General features: G+C 39.9%; 1 protein-coding gene across 1 annotated transcript in view; it reads left to right on the plus strand.

The window, feature by feature from the left end:
• The window catches only part of iqsec3a (IQ motif and Sec7 domain ArfGEF 3a), a 112,631-nt gene extending 90,838 nt beyond the window's left edge, over positions 1-21,793 (plus strand). Inside the window, exons 10-12 of the mRNA XM_036577325.1 lie at positions 5,249-5,341; positions 7,312-7,358; positions 18,688-21,793. Coding sequence (XP_036433218.1) covers positions 5,249-5,341; positions 7,312-7,358; positions 18,688-18,768 — 221 coding nt within the window. The 3' untranslated portion in view covers positions 18,769-21,793. The remainder of the gene's footprint in view (positions 1-5,248; positions 5,342-7,311; positions 7,359-18,687) is intronic.
• Positions 21,794-22,037: the final 244 nt, after the last annotated feature.

Consider the following 22,037-nt stretch of genomic DNA (forward strand, 5'->3'; position numbering starts at 1 on the left):
TCAGCTATGAGAGCATTAGTGAGGTCAGGTACTGATGTTGGATGATTAGTTCTGGATCACAAACTCCACTCCAGCTCATGATTTTAGGCTCATGTGCAGCTGCTCCAGCGTGTTCTATTCTATTCTATTGGCAGTGCTTTTCTATGGATTGTACAAACCGTGTCTGCATAATTGAACGCCTATGTCAGCAATAGGTGCACCGTCACTAATTAGAAGAGGTGTCTGGATACTTTTGGATCATTAAAAAAGGACAGCTGCCTGTTATATGAACATTTAATAATGGATAGATCAATGGAAATGGTCCAAAATTAGAATAACATGTATTAAAGTTAAGGTTTGTTTTCTACTCCTATGAAATGACCATTTTGTAGGTATGTCATTTTCTTACGACAGCTCTATTGTCTAAACTAGACGCAATGAAAAAAGAAAACTTCATCATTTTAAGTCTGGGCTTCATGGGATAGTAAATTATTGACAGCTGGTTAGTGACTGCTGTGGTCAGTGATTATGGCCCCACCCACCCAGGCCACATGGATCAGTTTGTCCGCAATACCGGTGCTAACCCAGATCAGAAGATGCAACTTCAGCACTCTGAAGAGCGCCCTTCTGTTTCGGGCTAACATTTGGTAGCACAAAAAGATATATGCTTTTTTGTGCTAATAAAGACTATTTAATGGCTACTTAAATGAGCCCATTTCATAGAAAAAATACTTTTTAAAATAAGTTTGATGTAGTAGGTGACAGGTGTTGTTTCAATATACATGCAGTCACTATTTGGAAACAAAGCTGAAAACATATTCCATTCTGAATTCCCTGTTTTTGTGATGTCACAAAAACCAAATCATTCACCAACAGCCACCTATTCAGCCTACAGCAGTGTAGCTCCACCTATTCATGCTGTTATAAGGAATGTTTCAGCCCTGACTGCTTATTGACTTAGAACTGTGAAAAGGTTAGAGACCACCAACCCACAGTTATATATTTTTCAGATGTTTCTGAGGACATTAGATAGGAGATAATCTACTTTTAGCATGAAGGGGAATACAGGAACTTCCAAAACTGGAGTTAAAAAATCAAATAAACCATCAGATATACAGAACTTAAAGCTTTTATCTTTGAGAGAGACAGGTGTTTCTGTCCATCCTTCCACTGTGAGAAGACAACTCAACACTATGAGTCTGAACGGATGTGTGACAGAACAAATACTGAACATTTTGGTATTATATTTTGGTATTATATTTAGTGCAATCTTTTGTTAAATATATGTTTTCTGTTTTTTTCCTGGTGCTAAAAAATGAATTACTTGTACTTAATGGCTGTTTTGACTGAAGATAAAAGATGAATAATCTTTGACTTTCAAACAATCCTGTATATAAATATCAGTTATAAAGGCACGGTAACCAGAAACAGCCTGTTTAATTCTAAGGGTTAAATAGAGGATGGAAAATAACAATGGAGATGAATTATTGCTGATCTTGACACTTAGCAAACAAGTACCAAACAAACATCATAAGTGGATCTCAGGGAAACAAATAAAGTACATGAGAAATATAGAATATGAGATATTGTATGTAACCCTTATGTTATGTTGAGGTTCTTTAAACTATAGACATGCTAGCACATGACCTTAGCATATGTTTTGTATAGAACCATTATAGAGAGATTCTGTAAGTACCCAAAGGTGTTTTTTTGATGGCAAAAAAGAGAGAAAGAAAGGGGGCAGGTAGGAAGAGAAAGCAAGAGGGAGGTAGAGGGAGTGCAGCTATAGCATTAGTGGACTTCAAAGTGAGTGTCCTGCTGAGCTTGGCCAGTGTTCATTAGATCCAGAAACACTGCAGATCCAGGAGAAATATGTTGGCTTCTGTGCGTGAGTGAATGTGTGTGTGTGTGTGTGTGTGTGTGTGTGTGTGTGTGTGTGTGTGTGTGTGTGTGTCAGCAGTTTCTTTCAGAAACATGAAGACAAACACCTTGACGCTCCTTAAAGAAAACATCTGTATCTCTCTGCTCTCGCTCTGCTTTTATGTTTTGATCACAGTCTTCTCATCTCTCTCTGGATGAACTTCTCCATTGTTCTTCTCTCAGGAGAGCTGACACATTCTCCTTTTTTTCCATTTCAGACACAGCAAGAATATATCCACACATCTAAGTGTGTGTATTGTCATCCGCACACACACATATACACACACACACACACACACATTCAGTTTTATCAATCTGGTTGTGTATTGTGTGGCAATCAAAAAACAACACCTTACCAGCACTTCTGTGGGCTCTCGTTAGCCTCCCAAAGTACTGAATACATAGGCTGACACTGAAATACCCTACTACAGTGCCCTGAAAAAGTATGTGCACCCTACTGATTTCCTCCTTTTTTTTCCTCTGTCCTACCTCTATTTATCGGTGGCCTTCTAGCTTAAGCCAGAAGCCGCTCAGAACGCCAGTCCAGAGTTCTCTCTCCTCCTATAGTTAGACAACCAGTCCGAAGTAACATACTGTTGTCTAAAAACATGGTCAAAACGTCAGACCAAAGTCAGACAAAGCTAATAGACCACTGAATTGGTGTCATGATTCTGTAGTTGGCTTCATGCCCACATTAGAAACTCTGGGTTTGAGCTTGATTTCTCAAGCCAGTCCATCCAAATCCTTTTAATGGAAATTGCCACTATCATGCCCTGTGGTGAACACAACAGCTCCAAACTTGATGCATTTTATCCTACATACATTTTTCCACTGAATGTCTCTGGAACCTCTGAGTTATGAGTTTGTTATCCCTTTAAAATCCCAGGCTTATTACATACTAAGGTTTATTATTCAGTAACTACCTGGACTTATTATTCAGCAACTACCTGCAAACTGGCTGAACTATTCTTAGATTATAAAAGTGTGTTACAAAACTTTGAGCCCTCCAGTGGGTCCTGGCCATTTAAGGGATAAAGGAGTTAAAATATGAATGTTGCTTTATGCAACCTGACACTGCTGTACACTAAAGTGACATGATAAAACAGTTAAGTACACAAGAATGACCCACGCAAACCAGCAAGCTTTGTCAAGTGTGGTTAAGTGTAGTTAAGCTGCTTTGGCAGTAGTAGTAGTGTACATTAGAAGTAGCTGGTGTTATTATATAATAATTGTTGAGGTTTAATAATAGATTTACTTACAGCAGCAGTGTAGCAATGTTCATATTTTGACTCCTTAACAGTTTCATAATTGAGAGGATCCAGTGACATTTAGTGGAACAATATACATAGGTTTGGAATCTTTTCGTGTACCTCAGGGCTTTATAGTAGCCATTTCTGAAAATCCCATTCATTTTTGTCATAGAGAAATCATGCTTAGAGTCAGAGTTGTTAATATGGACATGCTGCTGACTATGGAATGATACACAACTTGGTTTATTGACTGTTTGCAAAAGAATGACTGACATGTCTCTCAACCAATCATAGCTGTCTCTGGATGCTACTTCTTCAGTCAAGCAAAGGAAAAACTAGGAAACTCTAGGTTAAGCCTTTTCTGGATTACTGTATTTGCTAACTCTGATATTAATGTGATTTCTAACAATAACGTTACAGAACAATGTTAATATCAGTTAGCTAAGTGAGCTTTTCTTAACTCAGCTAAATATTAATGCACTGGTGAGTTCTTCTAAGCATATAATGCTGCATCAATTAGCTCCAGTGTTAGTGTTAGTTTTAGTTTTAGCTTTACCTTTCGCTAATTTGACAGAGTAGCTTTTGTTCCTCAAACCTCTTTCCTTATTAGACTAATAGACATTTTGAAATGTACTGCTTTAACACCCAGTTGCTTAAATGTTTCTAGGCTTTGATTAATGTAAATATAAATTCTTATGTAAATTCTTACATCTGCCCTGAAGATCTTGTGAAGAATGTTTTCATTACTCTGAGGTCCTCTGTGTGCTTCTACACAGTATCCATGCGTCCTTAATGCTAAAGGGTAAAGGAGACTGATATGCCACTGCTATAGGTCTCTCTCTCCCTCTCTCTCGTCTTAAGAAAACATGTGTGAGTATTTTGCTGTGCTTTTTGCATGATTTTAGCCCTGGCTGTGAAGAGGTGTGGAGGCATGTTGTTTGAGGTCTCCCTGTAAAAGGTTCTTTGCTGTGGCGTCTCACCTGCACCTTCATCAGAGCTGTGGAGAAAAATCAGTGCATTCCACACAGGATGTTCCTGAAGAGACGCACTGTGTTTAGAGTCTACCTTATTAGGAATTTGTTAGAGGAGGAAACTGAGAGAGAGAGAGAGAGAGAGAGAGAGAGAGAAGCTGCAGACTTATAGTTAAGAAGACATGGGACATGGTGTTTTGATACTTTGTGTTGTGTGTGTGTATGTGTGTGTGTGAGAGAGTGAAAGATAGTGAGACACTGAGAGAGAGTGGGAGAGAGAGAATGAGAGAGAGAGTGGCAAAGAAAAGGAGAAAGAGGGAGAGAGAGTGAAAGATAGTTAGACACTGAGAGAGAGTGGGAGGGTGAAAGAGAGAGAGAGAGTGGCAGAGAAAAGGAGAAAGAGAGAGAGAGCGAGAGAGAGAGTGAAAGATAGTGAGACACTGAGAGAGTGTGGGAGAGAGAGAATGAGAGAGAGAGTGGCAGAGAAAAGGAGAAAGAGAGAGAGAGGCTGAGAGAGAGTGAAAGATAGTGAGACACTGAGAGAGAGAAAGAAAGAGAGAGGGAGAGAAAAGGAGAGAGAGAGAGTATCTTTCTCTGTTTTCCATCTGTCTGTCTTTTCTATGCCTGACTCTTTCTGCATCTCTCTTTCTTTCTCTTCTTCTCTTCCTTCTCTGTCTCTCTTATTCCTACTCCCTCTCTTTCTCTTCTCTTTCCCTGTACCTTTCTTTGTCTCCTGCTTTTACTCCCTCTCTCATTTTCTTTGTCTCTGTGTATTCTCTCTTTCTCTTCTCTGTCTTCTCTCTCTGTATCTCTCTATCTTTCTCCTCTCTGTCTCATTATCTCTTCATCTATCTCTATCTTTCTATTTCTCTCTCTTTCTCTCACCCTCTGTCTCTCTGTCACTACCTCTTTCTCTCACTCTCTTTCTCTCATTCATATCTCTCTTTCTATTCCTCTCTCTTTGTGTCCCTCTTTCTCTCTCTTCTCTATCGCTGTATCTCTCTTTGTTTCCTGCTTTCACTCACACTCCATTTCTCATATTCTGTCTGTCTCTGTATATCTCTTTATCTTTTTCTCATCTTCTTCTTCTCCTTCTTCCCCTCTCTCTCTCTCTCTCTCTCTGTGTAGGGGAGCTGGAGAAGCAGCAGGGGGCGAAGACTCACTCTTCCAAAAACAACGGCACCCAGCTGGAGCTCCGGGGGAGACAGAGCTCTCCATCGGGTACCACACACGCACACACACGCACACACACACACACACACACACACACACAAACACACATACCCTTCTCTCTCATAAACACTCACACACACAAATATACACACATAAATGCATAAACGCGGAGTAAGTGTGTGTCTGTGGGAGGTAGAAGTAAAGGAAATAGGAAAAGGAATGAGTGTGAACAGCTGTGTGTGTGTCTCTCTGGAGCCTGGAGTCTCTGAAAAATACGATTAGTAAGCCACAAAAAACTGACTTACATGAATTCCTTTAGCATTCCTTCAGTGATTTAACCCTTATGAGTTGCTATGAGTTGACATTTGGCTATGCACTCAAATTACATTACAAAATTATGTATATGTAACATTGCAATTACATAATTAATTATAATTTTGTTAATTTTGTTTATTTAATCTTCACTCAAAACAGCCTTTGCATATGTGTTATTCATTTTTCTGTGCCAGGAAAAAAAACAGAAAACATATATTTAACAGAAAATCACACAGAAGCCCCAACAACTTCAACAAAATCTAATAGTAACTGTTTCAGTATTTATTATAGTTTTTCTTCCTTTATTGCCTTTTTAAAGCTTCCATTCATTCAGTGGACTTGCTTTCCGTTTTTAATGTGCAAGAACATTTTTCCACACCTCCAAAGTCTTAGAGGTCTTAGAAAGTTCAGTCTTAGAAGTTGGTTGAATTTCGTCATGATTCAAGTAATCCCAATTTCAAACTTAGACTCATCAGTCTGTAAAACCTTACTCCTCAAATCAAATGTCTAAGAGTGGAGCTTGATCTTAGAACTGTTTAACAGACGGTGGTAGTTTTGTTGATCTACCAGGTCTTGCACACTTGTTAGGGGTCCCATTTTCTCTATATCTGTATAAAATAAGAGCTCAGTTTTAGAAACTCCATTTTTTTCACTTTCCCCTACTTATGCAAGGGCATTATGTCATATCTAAACTCAGAAATTTCTCATTTCTAGATGCACATGAGGAAGAAATGCAGTTAAGGTGTGTTTGGGTAGTCGCTTGTGTGAATGTTAGTGTCTGTTTGAAGAGGAGCATAATGTGAGTGAGAGAAACAGCATAATGTGAGTGAGAGAAACAGCTTTGGAAACAGCTTTTGTTGGGAAGACACAGCTGGAACTGGTTAGTTTTAAGTGGCATTAGAGAGCACAAAAGTAAAGAGTGGACCAGTTAACCCTTTAAATGGCCAAAGTTTTATTACCAAGTCCTAAAAACTAAGAATAGCTCAACTAGTTTGCATTGATGTCCTTGCAATTACTGAATAATAAGCCTTAGTATGTAATAAGCCTGGTATTTTAAAGGGTTATATACTAATAAATTTGATATTATACTTGTATAATATCTATGTGGTGTTGGAGGCTTCTGTGTTCTTTTAAATATACAACATGTGCAAGTTTTAGCCACCTAAGCATATTATGAAAAACTAATTATTTTATACAAATTACACTTGTGATGTTAATAGAATAGATATAGTACAATTAACATGAATTTCTTGTTTTCAAAAAAGAAGTGGTTCATATTTTGTGAGCAGCAGGGAGGGTCTCTAAATGCTGAGGTGAAACATGATATTATTGGTTAAAATTTTACACACCTGCTGGTGCATGGTGATGTAATCAAAAATCAAAAGACGTTTTATGGGTGGGAAAAAGTCATTATAATTTGATCAAAGATTGTGGAAAATTAAATAGAGTAGTATGGTAAATCACCCTTAATATGGCAATCAGAAGGTCTACTTTTGGTCCCTTTTGAATTTGATTGGCTTAAAAACAATTTGAAAGCTAAGTTTCCCCAAACTTTTAACAGGCATGCTATGATACAGATGTAGTTGATCTCATAAAGCTGAATGTGGAGCTTCAGTGAACTGCACACATTAGTGTATAATCTTACTTACTACCGCTTGTGACCTCCCACATTGTCTGATGCATAATTTCTGTTTGTTGCTCAGGTAAGAAGGACATTGACATGGCGCAGAGTGGACACAATGCAGTAGAGGTAAGTGACCATTGTCTCCTCAGGTAAGTCCCTGCACTGCCTTTTATACAGTAGAAGGGTCAGTTTGTAGCAGACAGTACGTTTTACACGCTTGGTAGTTCATTTATTGTAATGGGCCACAATAGTCGTAGACTGGGTTGGCGTTAAAAGCTTGGTGTAGTGCCCCATCCTCTAGAGTGTACATCACCCCTGAAGCTGTTTCAGACAGACTTGCCCTGGAGCCAAAACCAACAGCGGTCCACTGGAGGTCAAACGTGTGCATACTAAGTGCCCCTGCTGCTCGATCCAGCCTGCTAAGTGCAGTGAGAAGGGGAACGTTTGTGTCCTTTAGCAGTTATCACTCAGACATTTTGGGGAATACAGTCTGTGAACAGGGCGTTTTACCAGCCTTATGCTCCTGTTAGGAGAGTTACTCACACTGAGCAGGCAGAGCAGAAACTGATGTGTGTATCTGTTGGTGTAGCTCAGAAGGCACACCCTGTAGGCCAGTACCTCTTAATCCTGGTGTCGAACAACCACTTCCCTGCATATTGTAGTATTTTCTCTATCCTAACTTTGGCAAATGATTTTAGACAGAACAGTGATTGTTAATATATGGTAATTGTTGCAAACAAATGAATAGCTGGTTCAGCTGGATAAATCATAAAATCTTGCCAGTCACTGACGTCACCTCGCGTCAGCTAATTACATTGCTTTCTGCATCGCTACTGAAGCTAAAAGAGATGCCTGAGAAATTAAATGCACGGGAGCAGGTTGAATTATCAGACGATAAGAAAAATATTGAGTGCAAAATCCACACAGACTCTGATGTGGCTAACGTAACTGCTTGAGGCGGGGATATCTGCTCTTTTTTACCTCCTTTTCTTTTCTAGTGAAACAGTTTAAAGTGGGTTTAAAATCTGACAGCACAAACAGTAGCTCAACAAAACCACATTCATGCACATTTTTACTGCTATATTAATGAAGATTAGCCTCTACACAGCACAGTCGCTGCACAAGATCATCACATTTTAGTAAAAAAAATACTTAAATATAAATTAGAACACAGTTCCTAGCTGCCACTTGGAAAGAAGCACCAACTTTTTCAAGTTACAGTTATGTGATGTCATTTCCACATAGCAGCACTCACAGTGCAAAGCAAGAGCAGGAAATAGAAATGTGTTTTAATGGATGAACAATGAATAACTACAATGAATTATTCAGTAGCTACTATGAATCGTTCAGTAGTCACTATGAATGAGTCTGCTGTGTTTGAATTATTCAGTAATGATTATGAACTACTGTGAAGTAATGAGTAACTACTATGAATCATTCAGTAAACACTGTGAACTGTTCAGTGTCTGCTATGAATTAATTAGCAACTGCTGTGAATTACTTAGTAACTCCTGTGAATTATTCAGTACCTACTATGAATTAATAAGTAACGCCAATGAATTATACAGTAACCCCTGTGAATCATTCAGCACCTACTGTGAATTAATCAGTAACCACCATGAATTATTCAGTGCCTATGTTAATTAATTAGTACCCCCTGTGAATTATTCAGTAACCCCTATGAATTATTCAGTACTTACTGTGAATTAATTAATAACTGCTATGAATTATTAAATGTTTGCTGTGTGTTAAGTAGTAACTACTACAAATTATTTGATAACCCCAAGAATTTTTCTTCTATGAATTAATTAGTAACTACTATGAATTGTTCAATAACCACTATCAATTATTCAGTAACCACTATTAATTAATTACTATCTACTAAGAATTATCCGGTATCTACTGTGGATTATTCTGTAACCATTATTAATTATTCAGTAACTACTATGAATTATTCAGTATGCACTGTGAATTAATTAGTAGCTAATATGACTTATTTAGCAACTGATATAAATTATGCAGTAACAGCTGTAAATTATTCAGTAACTAAGTATGAAGCTCATATGTAAATGATGTAGTTATGAGAGTGAGAAATTGAAGTATGGGCCCCTAGGGTGCAGTTATGAGGCTAAACTTGTAAGCTGTTGTTGGGGGTGGGGGGGGGTTGTGTGTGATATGTTTTAGGACTACTAAATACAGGGTTACATGTCATTTTCAGCACCTATAATGGTGAATTGCACTTCAAAACTAAATGAAGCACTAACCAAGCAACTCTTTATTTCCAGAGCTATTCTAAAGAGTGTAAAAGCAGTGTTTTTTAATACTCACACAGCACACGTATGAGTAATAGGTCACTGTGAACATCCATTTTTTTCTGACTGCATATAGTTGAGGTTGTGTGAATGCTATGATGTGGGAGGCTTGGAGTTCCCAGTTGTCATGAATACAGCATTCGATCAGGGAAAACACTAATGTGTGCAGGGCAGGGGTACATCAGGACCAGGACCAAAAACCACTGCTGTAGGCAACAGAGACGATGAAGAACGTGCAGGCAGCCTGTTATGAATGTTTTGTATGCAAGCTCATAGTCCTTTAAGGAGGCGAAACATGCAAATGGGTTTATTGTTTATGAATTCTAGATTTTTAGGGCAGTGTTTGAAATTAAAAGGGGAAAAGAGCAAGAGAGCAAAAGAGAGGGCGGCTGTTTGTGTGTGTGTGTGTGTGCATGAGTGGCACGCTCCTTCTGCAGCATCCAAATTAGCTCACGCATTAACACTAACATTAATGCAAGCAGTCACAGTCTCCTCTGCAGCATCTCTGTGGGAATATTAAACATTCCTCAGCCGCCAAACCCAATTCAAACTACATTACCCGGGGGGCCACGCACTTAGCATCTTGATGGTGCCACGTGACCTTAACTTTGCCTCTATGACCCCAGGACTGTGTGTATGTGTGTGTATGTGAGGAGAAAAGGGGATAGAGCCAGCACTCAGGGTCACTGTAACGTCAGATGAATGTCTAAACAGCAGCGCCTTTCACGACAGCTTTGATTAATGGCTTGTCATATCTCAGCAGGCTCCAAGGATAAAAGCCAATTACCATGCTTTGAGTCCTTAACCCCTCTTTTTTCTCTAACTTTTCTGTGGGTCCAAAATTCTGTTCTTTACTAGGCCTGGGTGATAGAATAGCATGGTGTTTTGTTGTTTATAAATTGAGGGGAATTTCTTTAATTTCTTCAGTTTTTTGTACAATTAAATGGTTAATATACATAAACAAAGTCATTCAGAGTGGTTTGATGTGAGATGTTCCATTGTGATGGAACTTAGAGTCCACAAAGAAAACTTTTTTTTTTTTTTCAGATTTATCACTATTTTACCAGCAACAACATCAGAAGAGACATGTAAGTTGACAGGTGGATTTGGATAGTAAATGAAATGGCAATACTTGTGTTGTAGACATTGCAACCCCTGGTTCCTATCACCACCACTGTAAATAAATCTGAATCATAAAGTTTCTCTACAGTGAAACATTTTAAATCAAATAAAGTTAAATCATAACAAAACCACACAAATAGTGAAGTAAATATAATATATATAATGATAATGAGTAATTCAACAACGTTTAAAAATGATAAGCTGTTACTGCAAACACATGCATTCATGAGCTCCTTCTGGTGTGGGAAACTTCAGACTGCCAGACATGCTCTAAATGAGTGAGTTCCAAAGCCACATACAAAAATATTTAAAAAGAAGATTGTTATAGCAAAGGTGCACTTCAGCTGTACGGAAGAAGTTTCCTCAGTCAGTATACTGCACTCTGGGAAACCAGCTGAGACAGTGGGGAATTTTTTCCACCATCACCTAATGGCTTAGTAATGCCCCATAATAATCCACTGTTTTAAGTGAATAATGTGTGTGTACATATTATTTCATATTATTTACCAAGCTGTTTCAAATAAATTAGTTCTCTCTAGTTCTTTTTATTTCCCAACATGGCTAGGATCATCTTTCAAGCATTGTCGAGTTACTTGTCAATTATAAACAATATCCGATTACCCTGGCATCTTCTTTACTCTTATAAATAAATACGTTACATAAAGATTTCAAAGCAGTTAACAAACTGTTCATAGTAGTTACTGGATAAAAAGCCTTAAGATTAATTACTGAATAATAAGAATAGAGTTCAAAGTGATAGTTTGGCAACAACTTTACCCAATTTTCCACCTTCCTCCAATTGTAGCTAGGAAACTTTTAGCTGCCAGGTTGTTGAGGTTATTGAGCGAACAGCATGACTAAATCATTACACATTTGCTTCAAACCACATTAATAGACTTGCTCAGAGGTAAGTAAAGTAGCCTAAAAGAATAATAAAGTAAAAGTATTGACACTTAAACATAAAAGTACCTTTCCAAAAAAACACTTTGAGTAGATGTTCAAAAGTATCAGGTCAAAAAACTACTTAAGTACTGAGGATGTGCAGGAGCTTTTTAGTACTTCCAGCATCTATCATCATATTGACTGACGATTGTTAGGCCTTATTATTCTCTTTTCAGGATTCTTTTAGTCTACAATGAAATATTAAAACTCCAAAGTCAGAGACGTCACCATCCCAAAGCAATACAGATGCTGTCACCAGCAAAGCATAATGAAATAAAACACAAAAGAGGAACTAGTAACTACAACCCCATTTTTTTGAAAAAAGTTGGGACACTGTGCAAAATGTAAATAAAAACAAAACACAATGATGTGCAAATCATTTAAACCCTATATTTCATTGAAAATAGTACAAAGACAACAAAACAAATGTTGAAACTGAGAAATTTCATTGATTTTTGAAAAATATATGCCCTTTTTGAATTTGATGCCAGCAACATGTTCCAAAAAAGGGAAGGCCTCGATAATTCCAGCAAGACAATGCCAAACTACATGCTGCATGTATTACAACAGCATTGCTCCATATTAAAAGAGTCCGGGTGCTAAACTGGCCTGTCTGCAGTCCAGATCTGTCATGAAAACATTTGGTGCATTACAAAATGAAAAATACAACAAAGGAGACCCCGAACTGTTGAGCAGCTGAAATCCTATGTTAAGCAAGAATGGAAAAAGATATCACTTTCAAAACTACAGTAATTGGTCTCCTCAGTTCCCAAACTCTTACAGAGTGTTCTTAAAAGAAGAAGTGATGAAACACAGTGGTAAACATGCTCCTATAACAACTTTTTTGAAAGATGTTATTGGCATCAAATTAAAAATGGACACATATTTTTCATAAAACAATAAAATTTCTCAGTTTCAGCATTTGATTTGTTGTATTTGTAGCATTTTCAATGAAATATTGGGTTTAAATGATTTGCACATCATTGCATTTTGTTTTTATTTACATTTTGCACATCTCCCAACTTTTTTGGAAATGGGGTTGTAGATAAGAATGGCAATGGTGTTTCAGCCACATTCATTGCTAACAGGTGTATAAAATCAAACACACAGCCATGCAGTCTCCATAGACAGTACAAGGTCCATAAACACATGGTCTTGAGAAATTTGTTGTGGAGGAACTCCAGTGGCCTGCACAGAGCCTTGACCTCAACCCCACTCAACACCTTTGGGATGAATTAAAATGTCGATTGCGAGTCAGGCCCTCATGTCCCACATCAGTGCCTGACCTTACAAATGCTCCTTTGACTGAATGGGCACAAAAATCCCACAGACAGAATTCCCTTCCCAGAAGAGTGGAGACTGTTGTAGCCACAAAGGCAGGGCAACTCCATATTAATGCCCATGATTTTGGAATGGGAAGTCCAAAAAGCTCACATAGTAGTGATGGTCAGGTGTCCACATACCTTTGGCCATATGATGTGTAACTGAGTAAAAAGTAGACTTCTTCACTCACTAAAATGCTTGAATAAGAGCAAAAGTAACATGATTTAGAAATGCTCAGGAGAGTACGAATCCATCAATATGTTACTGAAGTAAATGTACTTGAGTATATGTAATTTGTTCTGGACTTGCTTATGATGCTGCATGATATGCAGTAGAAGCAGTCCTCTTGAAGCCTGAATTTTCTCCATACTTTGGTCCATTTTTAGTAGATAACAGTATGTCATAATGTCAGAAACCTTTATAATTCCAGTACTCACATTGAAATCTTGAGTATCAGCTGATATTTCTTCTTTTAAAAACTACTAAAGCCTTAAAATTAGCTTTTTTTAAGTTGAAACACTTTTAAGATTGAAGATGAGCGTCTATAAAGCAGTCTATCTTGATCAAACCATTCAAATACACCCATCCCACAGGAAAAAATACACAGCTAACAACATCATATCACACAATGTGAGTGTGTGCTATTTCAGGATAGATTTGTTACAGTATTAGATCAGATTCATTCTTTTTCTCTCTGATATCAGATCCTTTCAGCTCATATTAGCCTGACACTAATACCCATTGGTACTGAAATGCCAACACTAGCTAGAAACCACATAAGCAAGCCTATTAGAGATTACTTAACAACTCAATGCTAATATGTCTTTCTAAGTTTCCATCAGTTGTTAGCAAAAGTAGCCTTGTCGCTCGAGTGCAAAACTACTTCTGAGGTGGAGATTAGAAGGGTGGAGCAGGTTGCAGTGGACCGGGCTGGGGTCTTGGCCCCTGCCTGGCGTAGTGTGTTAGCGCCTGGCTGTGGCTGTGTGCTGACTTGATCAGAGTGACAGCGTGGGCTCAGTGAGTGGTGCAGAACCCCCACCTCCGCCAACCGTGAAGCTGCACGTAAATGTCAAGCCTCCCCAGAGGGCTACGATGCTGTCGGAACACATTGCAGCCTGGACGGGGGGGTCAGAGGAAAAGCCAGCCGTCTCCTAGAGACCAGAGAGAGAGTGTGTGTATGTGCATATTTAGCTCTTTGTGGGGACCCAATGTCCCCAAAATAATGGAAATTGTAAACATTTGTCTTGTTTATTAGATAAAGGAAAAGAGGGCAACACTGATCTTTCGGTTGCTGAGGTTAAGTTTAGGGTTAAGTCATGGGGAATGCAGCAGCATTTACAGAAGGACATGGAAACACCCCACAAGGACAGGAATACATACTAATATCTGTGTGATAGAGAGAGATTTGAAATGCTGCAACCAGTAGAATTTCAGTGGGACCTAAATTTTGGTCCGAAACAGAATACAGCCCTGTCTGAAAATTTCCAACCCGACCCGAGCCTGACAAAATTCTATTCGAACATGACCCAACTGCATCGTCAAGTTTTGAGACCAAAACTGAAACTGACCCGAACTGGCCCAACAGCACCCAAAGTGCTGAATAAAGCTTGATATTTGTAATGATGCAGCTGGTTAAATTAGCGACAGTAATAGCCACCATTAGATCATGGATAAAAAATAACTTAAATGATATGTTGAATAATAAGCTATCCATCGTCAAGATCTTTAACAAATTTATATTAAAAAACATCCTAAATGTTTTTTAGTCTGAATGAACTGTGCCATGCTAATATATCTGTTTAATCCTAAATAGAAAATATTCTGTTTAATATATTGAACATATAAAGAATTTTGACCAAACAAAAATATTTTGGCTGCCCGGAATCGATTCCCTGTGTCATTTCCTGAGCATCCATTTGCTCACAAGTGTGGGCCTTGGTGCTGAATACTTTTAACATCAGTGCTTTCTAGGCCTTCAGAAATATAAATACAGTAGTCATTCTTGTTGTACAGTATTTAAACCATGTAAATATTGTAGTAATACTTTTATTTCATAGTTAAGTTTTGGCTGAAAATGAAAGGCTTAAGTCCTTGAACCATCAAACAGAAAAGTGTCAGATGAGATTTTTCTTTCCCATAGTAGATAAAGCCAAGCCAGATACAGCCAACTGAGCTCTCTCTCATTTGATAGGACTTCAAGGGCAGGACTGAAGGCCTCATGCATCAGATTTAATACTAACATAATTAGGAAGCGACAGAGGAATCAACCAATCATGTTTCGTGTGTTTACAATGTATGTGACCATTTTTGTGTGAAAATGTCACCCTAGGTCTTCTGGAAGTCTTAGATACGTCAGTGCGTTTCAGTCAGTTGTTAGAAATAGAAAGAAGCAGCTCTGTGCCAGGACTCTTTATAGTAAAACTCCAACATACAAGGTAAAATATATGTTAAAGTCTGTTGCAAGCTTCAAATAAAACATGGAATGTCTTTTACAAGCTTCAGATGTCCATGTTCAACCCTTTAAATGCCCAAGTCCTGTCTCCAGGGCCAAAATCACTGTAGTTACTGAATAATAAGCCTTAGTATGTAGTTAGCCTGGGATTTTTAGGGGTTAATCTGACCAAAAAAATGGTCTTGAGAATTGCTGTTATCTTGGCACTAACAATCTACTAGAGTCCCATAGGGGTGCTAGCAGAAAGTACCATTACTGTAGAAGTGTTCTACATTCATGGCCCGAACTACAGGCCTAGCAATAACAGTCACTGTTTGTGACTGAGTGAAATGTGGGAGGAAGAAACAAGTAAGGAAATACAGGGAACCCAAAAGAGAGAACCCAAAGGTGAAATGTGAACTTAGTAATGCCCCATAATAACTGAAAATGATGTCCAAACCCATTTGAACCTGATACAAATTCCATCGGGTGGAATGGGTTTCTTCAAGCTGTTTACCAGCCATTCCAGTTCTACCTTACAGACACACTTGTGTCTTCCAGGTCAGTGTGGTTGCTACATGGTACAAAAATAGACAACAACATATTCACTAAGAGAAATATGTACCCACTATCAGAGACACATAATTAGCGAAATTAAATAGAGATAGAGACCATATCTAGACTCATCAGGCTATTCTGAGTTGTTAGAGTTGTAATCTATTTAACGCACTTATAAAAATTCCCCTTGAATTTGCAGTGGCAGACTAAACATTTGCAAAACTGCAAATTAAATATGGTTTACAAAGTGGCTTTTAAGCCATTTTCTCATCATTGTCATTTTTAATATCACGTTCTCCCTTGAGATCTTATCAGCACCGCTTGTGGCGCTGTCTTAATGTTATTTTAATTCTGGTGTTGCCATGTTAAGTGCACTGCGACTGCCTTAATGACGATAATGTATTCTACCTCGGCACGAGCCTGCAAGCTTATGAAGGCTAAAGACTCACCCCAAGTGGAATAAACACTGTGGTTTGCATAATATGTGAGTGTGTGGGTGTGACAGAAAAAGTTTGATTAGGGCTTTCCTGCCTGTTTTGGGGAAGCACTTTCTCTATAATGAAGCCATGCTTATTCAGGACACACCAAAATCTCGAGATCTGCTAATTAGCGTATTTGTGTTACATTCCTCAAGCTTCTTAAAGTACCCCATCAGATAATTACCTCCACCATCTGTACTGTAGACCATATCATTGACCCTAGACTAGGCAAACAGACCCTAAGCAATCCTCTGATAACTAAGCCACACTCGCTGGCAAAACGTTTTCCGCATGAATATTTTATCGTGGCTGGAAATAATTGCGCTGTAGCTGAAACGGTCATCGGGCCGTTCTTTCAGAGAGCGCGTGTGCAAGTGTTTGGCTTACAGAGAGTGTGTGAAAGAGAGAGTGTTCGCCCGGCGCAGTCTCTGTCCATCAGTCAGCCGGAGATGGAGAATTCAGGCCAGGTCCCCGAGGAGCTCTACCCTGCCAGCCCAGCACGGAGAGCACAGATAATCACCGGAACGTTCCGCACTTTCTCTCCTTTCGGCTGAAATTGCCTCATCCCCTCTTCCCTCCGGATAGGCCAAAGGCCTGTCACTCATTTGGCCCACCGGCTGTCTCCACCAGTCAAAGTGATGGATCCTTGGGATGGGGGGTGTGATGGGCCTTTAGGGCTGGAGTTAGCCTTTGAGAATTTATACCTGCGCTGTTATGAAGTCAGCGTGTTCTGAAGTGTGAATTTAGAGGTGCTTTGTCATGGCAACTGAGTTTTCCTTGCTTTTCCTTGAGATTGTACTATATAAACATTGTTAACTGGCCTGTTAAAATTACTTGAGCTGATCGTAGTTATTTCAGCTGACCGCAATTATTTTCCACAGTTATTAGCTTTCACAATCATATGTTTATCTTACAACAAACAGAATCTGATTTTGGTTCAGACAAATACACTTAAATGAAACAAAGCAGAAAACAGATTTTTTTCGGATATGTCATATGACTTACGACAACAAAATTCTTGCTGGTGCCACAACACCTTTAGAGGACAGCAATGAGTAATGTTTGTTTATTTGAGCTTGAGCTGTTTCTGTTGTCAGTTCAGAGCTATTAACAACTAGGTAGCAAAACTGGTAATCAGCTAATTTGGCCACTTTAGGCTTGTACTTTAATAGCGTGATGAACAAAAAAGAATGAATTTGTTAATTGCAGTTATTTATATGTAATGTTTTTGAATTTACATTTGCATATGACCTTCCATTCAGGCTGCATTAGTTTAGCAGCCCATTCGTATTGAAATGATGCAGAGTGTTATTATAGCAGTCTGCTGCAGAATCACTGGAGTGAAAGAACAGTTAAACGTTGTGCTGCTCTTGGCTGTCAGGAAACAAATGTATGATTGCAGACTTACATAGGATCCACACATTCAACAGTGGCGGGTGAAGTTTTGTTTTCTTGAGGATTTCAGCCCAGGCTTAGCAGTTTGTTCCACATTTGAGCTAGGACTTCTTTTTCAATAAGGCACAATAAGGGCAGCCTATCAGAACAGAGGACATTTACATATTTCTTAATGGTTGGAAAGCAGTGATGTAGACTCATTTATTGTTACTTTTGAAATATGTGAAAAATGTAGAATACAGTCTCACCAGTTCAGCCAATCACGTTGCCCAGAGGCAGCAGAGCTACCGAACATTTGGGAAATATTGCATCCTAACGAGAGAACAGGAGACAGTTGCTGAGTGTGTAGCCACAGTGGGGGCAAAGCAGGCTTATTGAACTAAAGTGTGAAATGAAGGCATGCATTCGGACGTGTGTCTCCTGTAACGTCTGTAGATGTCCACCCCCTTTCACCTGCCCCCATGTTTGACCTCCTATTCTAACCCCCTATCACCCCACCCCACCACTCCCTCACACCCTCCGTGTAGCTGAATGTTCCACATGCCCTCTGCCCCCCGTGATGCTGGAGTGGTTTCCAAGGGAGACACAGGGGCCCTCAGTGTCCTCTTAACAACCACCTTCATACAGCCACATACACACCAACACATAAGAGATGCACAGACACTTCCCCACCTTCTAAGTGACCTACATGCAGACCTCCACTTCCTGTCCCACTCTAAGGAGGTGTCCCACCACCTCCCCCGTGACCCCGCTCCCCCCCACGCCAAGCCCCCCACGCATGCCTGTTGTGATGTGTTTTCACCAGAGGGCTAATGGCCATAGAAGGAGGAGAGTCTTATAACATGTGATGCTGTCTCTGGCTGTTTTCTAAACTAGGTGTCAATTCACAACAGGCTTCAGACGTACCAGCTCAGCGCGGCAGCAGCAGCAGCGGCGGTGCAGCCGCGGAGCCCCGAGAGCGTGGCCCTTCTTAACCACCGGGGGGAGCTTTACCAGCAGCCCCAACATCAGCCGCCGCTGCAGTGCGTCAGCCCCACGCCCTCGCACTCCCACCAGCCCGTGGCCGCCCTGAGCGAGCTGCGGCCCGACACGCTTATCCAGTGCCAGCAGATCGTCAAGGTCATCGTCCTGGACAAGGGCGGCCACGGGCGCGTGGAGGCCTTCCTCAGCCACAGTCCCGCCCACCACCACCAGCAGTTCATCCAGTCCGTCGTCTCCACGCCCGTACGCTCGCCGGACGGGGGCGGGCCCCAGCGGGACAAGGACGGCTCCCAGCCCCCGCTGCCTCCGCCCCCACCACCCTACAACCACCCACATCAGTACATCCCTCCAGACCCCCGCTTAGCCCTACAGAGGACCCCCAGCGGCTCTCGCAGTATAGTGTAGAGCTCGAAGAAAATACCTGTGAAAATGATTATAAATAATAAATAAAAGACCTTCATGCGCTTACCCTTGACGTCACCTGTGTATATATGTAAACAGAAAGAGAAATAATGAAAAAAGATAGAAAAAAATAGTATCTATATGCATATATTTAAGCTAAGTGAATTTAAAAAAAGATGAGAGAAGAAATGAAATATGTACTTTATCGACTTTTCAAATATGTCAAATAACAAATAAGTCAAAATAAGATTTACTTGATTCCTGTGTATTTTGAAAAACAGATATGTAGTTTTAACAAATTTCTTTACCGGTTGAACTCCAGACAGGTTGTATTGCTTATTGCTTGGAAGGAATTTCTCTGGCATTTTTAGAGCTAGGCAAGAACAATATACCCTAATTCCAGCGACGGCCTGTCTACGAGTTAGTACTGATACCTTTTAGTCTTTTATTACCTTACTGTAATAACCTGTTGTGTGTATGTGCGAGCATTGGACTAACGGATGATGTGCGTGCCAAAATGAGAACACCTCCCCCACGATGAACCGTTGCACTCTCTGAAAGCTTAGGGCTAGATCAGACATTTGTGCTTATACTGTATCTTTTTTGGCTTCCCTCAAGGACTACGATGAAAAAGAACAAACGAACAAAGAAACCCAATCAGTTGAAAAACCTTTTAACCTGCAATATTTTGTCTCAAACTGTTTAACCTTTTGCCTCTGTTATGTGGTCAACCTTGTGTTCTTTTGAAGTGAAGACTTAACACCAAACGTAATGGCTTGATATCTGAAAACACCCTGATTTCTTCACGTGTTCGTACTTAGCAGGTGCATCTAGTTTGAGGATGATGACCAATCACGGCTCACTGCCAAACCAAGAGCCGATCCCAGCCAGTTTTCTGGAGCCCTTTGCAGTGGCTGTTGTTCTCTTGCTCAGGAATCCTGGAACGTATATGAAGGCAGCGTCAGACCGGTCTTCGTCAAGTCTGAACTTTATGTAGCATCTTCGGAAAGCAGGAGGCACTCACTAAGAGGACTTTTTATCCAGCTTCCCTTTTTTGGACACATTGTGTATCTGCTTGATGTTCTGTGATCCAAAAAGACAGACAGCAGAACGACTTCACTTGTTTCTGGGACAGATATACAGACTTTCAGTCTCTCTCTCTCTTTGTCAGTGTATCATATTCAGTACTCACCGGCTATATTGAACAGTCACCCAATGGACATACAGTTCAGTCAGTTCCACTGTTAGTTTGTTCTCTTTCGTGTAACTCTTGATGACCTTTCGTTTCGCCTTTTGAACTAAGTGACACTTGAAACATCACGAGATGCGCGTCGTTGGCACAAAAACACTTTAAACCTGAATGTTTGTCTGCTTTGCTCTTGTTTGAGCTGGATGGAAAAACAAAAAAAATGAATAATTGCTTTGTTTGTGTTTGTTTTTTGTTCTATTCCAAGTGTGTAAATATCATATTCAGAGTCTGAGGAGCTAAAGTCATTTTTGGGGTCTGGTAAACGTTAACAGTCCACAAAGCCGTCCTTATCTGAGGTAGGTCATCGTCTGCCTGGTCTGGAAGCCTCAATGTATTAATCATGAGCACCATCGCTATGTGTTGAATAGATGTTCCTCTGAGATCCTCTCTTCTGTTATCAGGCCGAGTGCTTTGTTCATAATTACATTGCTGCTGTTTGGAGCCCCCCGCTATCTGATCCTGTCTCGTTTATTTCATTCCCTTTCACTCTCTTATTTCATTTCCATATAGGGTAATGGACGGCTGAGGCGGTTGGAAACCTTTGTTAGGAGAAGCAGAGTGAGCCAATCTCTTTGGAGCTGGTGTGCAGTCAGTGTTGATTTAGCCAGCCCAGACTTGTCGATTGGACAGCGGCAAATTGACTATTCCCATCTATTCCCATCTATTCCCATCTTCCCTAGATAGCACCGCTCTGCCTCCCCAAAATAAACAAGATGGGCTACCTAGCTGACCTCTGTCCTTCATCAAGGAGAACACTATCCGTCCTTTCTCTCCCTAGATTGAATTTGAGGACATGACCTTGGAGATCTGAAATTCTTTTTTAAAAATTCATTTTTTTTTAAAGAAATGCTGCTCCATGGCCAAGTCAGCATCAAAGAGGGTCCCAAAGCCGAACCGGTTTCTGTAATAACACGCAGATGAAATATTGAGTGAATAAAGTTCATTTTTCTATTTCTCTCTCATAGCCCTCCGCATACTCCCTCAGGGGGTTAACGTGGAGGTTGTGAAGACCTCCTGATGAACTGTGTTGTAGCACTCATGACGGGTGTGCAGTGCCTGAAACTTCAGACGTAATCAGACTAACTGTGCGAACAGAGTAGAGACTTGCCGAAAAAGAGTCAAAAATGCAGCCAAAGGCTAAGATGCTAATGCTAACTCTGGATTTCACTGCTATCGAAAGGGCTAGTGCACTGGTACCCGAGTTTAAATGGCACTGACTTTTAAATCAGGCTGACAGGGTGTGCTTGAGGGGCTCTGACATGGTTTAAAATTAATTGGTCACATTCTTTCATTTGCTTTGACCCTTTTTGTTCTCTGTCTATGCGTTAACTACATGCTATTAAAATGATTTCTGTCTATACTCTTAACCCTGAGCAGTGCTGTTTTTTTTGGTTGTTACTGCAGATAGTCTGTAACAGAGTTATATGAGTGGAAAACAATTAAACATTGTACTGTTCATGGCTGTCGGGAAGCAAACATATGATTTGGGGGAAGAGTGAGTAACTGCTGTTGTTTTTCTGGTTCATTTGTTTACAATTCAAATTAATTGGGAACATCACTATTTCACACTGTAGTCTTTATGGACTTGATCATCTGTGGTTTATGTTATGG

This window comes from Colossoma macropomum, unplaced genomic scaffold (assembly GCF_904425465.1).
Source record: "Colossoma macropomum unplaced genomic scaffold, Colossoma_macropomum, whole genome shotgun sequence".
Taxonomy (NCBI): domain Eukaryota; kingdom Metazoa; phylum Chordata; class Actinopteri; order Characiformes; family Serrasalmidae; genus Colossoma; species Colossoma macropomum.